Genomic DNA, 4,271 nt, shown 5'->3' with positions numbered 1-4,271 from the left:
CAGCCCGGATGCGCTGGAGATGCCAGGCGCATGCGCACAGCATTTTCTGGCTCTCTAGCCTCCAGGTTGCCAGGAGGTGTGCTCTCTGCGCATGTGCACCGTGGGAAGGCGGCCTCTCCTCCCCCTCTCTCTCTCCCTTAGTTGACATGGCAGCCCCCGCCTCTTTCCAGTCGAATTCGGGCCCAGACATCCCATAAATCACAACTACTGATGTCCTCTCGGCATGGGTTTGCTTGCTTTTCCTCCTTGCCCTCTTAGCTGAGTTTCTGGCTACCATCCACATTCAGACTTGCACAATATTCGAATGCTGCCTGACGCGACACCCTTTGACACGCACAAGAAACGTCGCTTGACGGGCAGCAAAGATGACAGGAAGTACTTTCAACCTGTCTCTACACCTATTCCCACTTAAGAAAAACGAGTCGGGAATGAAGTTAAAGCCTGATAGCTTCAACTTAGCTCTTGGGTCCGCATTTCAAGGGCAAGCCAAAGAAAAACAATGCACCCGAGAACCTTGTTTAGCCTCTCGTCTTCGCCCCGCCCCATTCTTTGGGCCTGCGACGGTCGACCTAGATCATTGGCTGAGAGAATGAAACTAGGTGGGCACCGTGATTGGTCGATTATAAATTCCGTACGCTATGATTGGTCCATAGGAACATCGCGGCGCGCGCGCGGGAGCGAGCTTTGAAAGTTGTGGCTGGCGGAGGGGAGCCGGTTCCTCCGGTATCATGGTGGCGCTGCGGGGCCTAGGGAGCGGCCTACAGCCCTGGTGCCCGGTGGATCTCAACCTCGGTGAGGAGACGCAGCTGCGGGTCCCGGGGAGAAGGGCTGGGGTGCTTTGTGTCCCCAGTGGTATCTCAGCCCGCTTGGGGGTGGGGGTAGAGTGAGGGTGCCCCTCTAGGCATTGTGAATCCCCAGGGCTGTGACACGCCAGAATCGTGGCCAGCCGCCTTAAACCTTAGAGGCTCAATCCAGTCAAGTAACGGGTTTATAAAAAAGAAAAAAGAGCTAATGTTGGTTGGCTCTTACAACATGTGTGTATATGTTGTATTCCCCGCCCACCGCTTCTTTATTCTGTCAAGTCTTCCTGGATATTTCTATTTGGGTATCTCTAAAAGACACCCAACTCTTTCTTGCTAGGCTTATTTTTTTTTTTTTAAATTTCGCAGTCCCTCGTTCAGGGAGATAGATGTCTTATACGCAGACATCATCAAATGTCACTTGAAAAAAACTTGGATTACCAAAGCCAGCTAATAGCATCACCCAAGCCACAAACCTGAGAGTTAATGGCATCTCTGCATCTCCTTTCATGCACCTCTATCACAAGTGTCCTGCGTTCAGTCTGCATTCCTGAACTGGTGCCCAGCTCCAAGCCCTATAGACACCCAGGACCATTGCAGAGTATCTCAGCTGCTTTCTGGTGTTAACTGTCACGGTTTACCCTAGGAGCCTTCCCCATTCTCTGCAGCCTGCTCTCCCCGTAACTTTTGGTCACAGATGCTTCAGCCGTACTTTCTTTTGCATAGCATCAGTATCATTGAGCAAGTTGCTTCACCTTGTTATGCTTTGGTTTTATCGGTCAAATGAGTTATTATATCTACCTTACATGGCTTTTGTGAAGTGAATTTAGTGCTCTGGCACAAAATAACTGCTGAGCAAATACTACTAATAGTCTGATTCCCAGCCGAAACTTTTACATTGTGACTCTTCTTTATTTCCAAACACTTTGTACCTTCATTCTTTTGTGATTTCTAAGATGTGCCTCCCTGCTTTTCCGTCCCTATTTAGACTTCATTATTTTACAGTTTGTATAACTGTTGTGACATCCATCCATTATAAAAGTAATAGTGAGTTTTTTTTTTTTTAAATCTGGACCTTTTATTTTATTTTTAAATCTGAACCTTTTAGCATCTTGTCTTTCACAAGAATCCTGTTTACCAGTGAGGAGTAGGGGATTAATTCGATGTAAGTGACCAAGTCAGTGTAATAGCTTTGTCCTATGTCACTCAAAGCTTGTTTTCTTTTTTTTTAATCATAAACTACTATGTAAAGTATTATAATTGTGGGATGATGAGATCTTTGTGGACAAGAACCTGGAGCATTCATCTTCTAGCACTTACACTAGAGATTTTTGCATATATTTTCATAAAATGTTGATTGAATGAATAAACAGTATACTTCTTCCTTTTCCATTCCAAGTGAGGAAGGTGGGACAGGAATGATCTCTATTTGAATGTTCTCCAGTTGAAAAATAGAAAATGAGGGATTTGGTTTGTATAAAGTATCAAATGATTTGACAGAAGTGTAAAGCTAAATAAAAGTAGTCACTATATATGATCTAGGTTGTCTGATACTAGATCTTTCTCTTTCTTTTTTTAATTGAGTGCTTGCCTTCTAGTAAACTTAATCTTCTAGTTTACCTTTTAGAAAACTTTTACAATAGAATAGTCTTCTTGTGAAATTGATAGGCAGTACTAACTTACATCTGATAGGAGAAGTAGTAAAGACTCAGAAGTGTTAGAAATGGCCAAAGCCATACATATCTTTTTATGAGGGCTATGAAGTCAGAGCAGTTACTGCCTTCCAAATTAGATTTGATGCTACTGACAGGAATGAGCTATTATGAATGGGGATAAAACAAGGATCAAGATATTTTTGATCTTATGTCAATAATGCAGAAGGATACAGTTGTATTTTTTCAGTGTCCCTCCATCCCTATTCCTTGCAAAGCCATGCAGTACAAGAGAATTCTTCTTTCTTGGTCAAGCTCAAGTGACAAAAGACTATGGGCAGATTATATTCTCAGGAGGATAATCTAGCTAAGTGCAGTGCTTTGCATTTAAATAAAGGTGGAGGTTTCCTATCTTTATTTTTTTTCTGTATTCATACTCTGTTCAACCACTTTAAATTAGTGGTGAGCAAATAAAGAATATTAATATGAAGACTAATAAGTGAAGAATAATGTGAAGGCTAATAATGTGTCCGATGTGACCACATGTTTTTACTAGTCTTAATTATATGTGTAGGGGAAAGCCTGAAGAAAATAGCTGTTTAAAAAAGTATGAGAAAGTACAACAGATGGGCCCATCAGCTGGACATAGATGAAAATGAACTAAGCAACCCAAATACAGTGATGGGAAGGGAGGAATGAGAGGGAAAGAAGGAACAGCTTACACTAAGCAAAAGGAAGGAAATGTACATATCACCTGATGTGGAAGAAATAATTGTCAAAGCTCAGAATTCACAAACTTTATAGACCATGTTAATGACAATTTGCCTTGTGAGGGTTAAAATGTGTTTGTGACTTTAACTAAGCATCACTATTCTACAATACTGTGAAATATGTGAAATGTATGCAATCACCTAATATCAATTAAAAAAAAAAAAGAAAAGTGAGAGAAGGGGTGGGTTAGGAGCAATGGGTGACAATGTTATCAGACACTTTGTATTCATATACTCTTTTGTAGATTGGGAACTTCCTTGCATAACCACTTAAAGATAATAAAAAATTGTAAAAAAAAAAAAAAAAAAAAAAAAGGTATCCGAAAGTTTAGAGTTGAGAGCTTGGCAAAGAATCTACTTAGAATGTGTCAGTGTCACCTTCTCAGCGTATCTCCTTCCCATTTCTGTGTTTGGCAGGCATTTGAGTAAGTCTGTGAATTTGGTGGCTTATCTCTAGTTTCAACTTCTTGAAGGTCAAGGATTGGTATCTTTATTTTAACATACGATATTCTCCCCCCCCCCCCCCCCCCCCCGGCCCTCCCAGGGCCCAATGAAGTGCTGTTTCACTTCAATTTATTAACTTGTTTGTGATATGTTCACAGGGAAACCCTTGAGGCCATTATTGATGGTTCTCCTTATTGTCCTTATTCTCCTTATAGGGAATCTTGATCATTAAAGGTAACCAGCTGTAACATGTAAAAAGTATTTTCTTTCTTGATACTTTTAGCTGATTAACTTAATAGCTAGCTGTCAGTTGTATTTATTTATTTACTTTTTTTTTTTGTCGGTTGTGGGGCTTGAACTCTGGGCCTGGGTGCTGTCCCTGAGTTCTTCAGCTCAAGGCGAGCGTTCTACCACTTGAGCCACAGCAGTATTTCCAGTATGCTGGTGGTTAATTGGAGATTAGAGTTTCATGGACTTCCCTGCCTGGGCTGACTTTGAACTGCGATTCTCAGATCTCAGCTTCCTGAGTACTTAGGATTGCAGGCATGAACCACCAGTGCCTGGCAGTTGTAATTTTTTTAAAGGAGGTTTGCTTAATCTTTACT

At 41.6% G+C, this 4,271-nt stretch overlaps 1 protein-coding gene across 1 annotated transcript in view; it reads left to right on the top strand.

The window, feature by feature from the left end:
* Positions 1–692: 692 nt before the first annotated feature.
* Positions 693–4,271, top strand: part of Ncapd3 (non-SMC condensin II complex subunit D3) — a 56,022-nt gene continuing 52,443 nt past the window's right edge. Inside the window, exon 1 of the mRNA XM_042674916.1 lies at positions 693–792. Coding sequence (XP_042530850.1) covers positions 729–792 — 64 coding nt within the window. The 5' untranslated portion in view covers positions 693–728. The remainder of the gene's footprint in view (positions 793–4,271) is intronic.

This window comes from Dipodomys spectabilis, unplaced genomic scaffold, assembly GCF_019054845.1.
Source record: "Dipodomys spectabilis isolate Male_0828 unplaced genomic scaffold, ASM1905484v1 ptg000023l, whole genome shotgun sequence".
NCBI classification, from domain to species: domain Eukaryota; kingdom Metazoa; phylum Chordata; class Mammalia; order Rodentia; family Heteromyidae; genus Dipodomys; species Dipodomys spectabilis.
The sequence above is the reverse complement of the archived record's forward strand: the minus strand, read 5'-3'. Positions and strand labels throughout refer to the sequence as shown.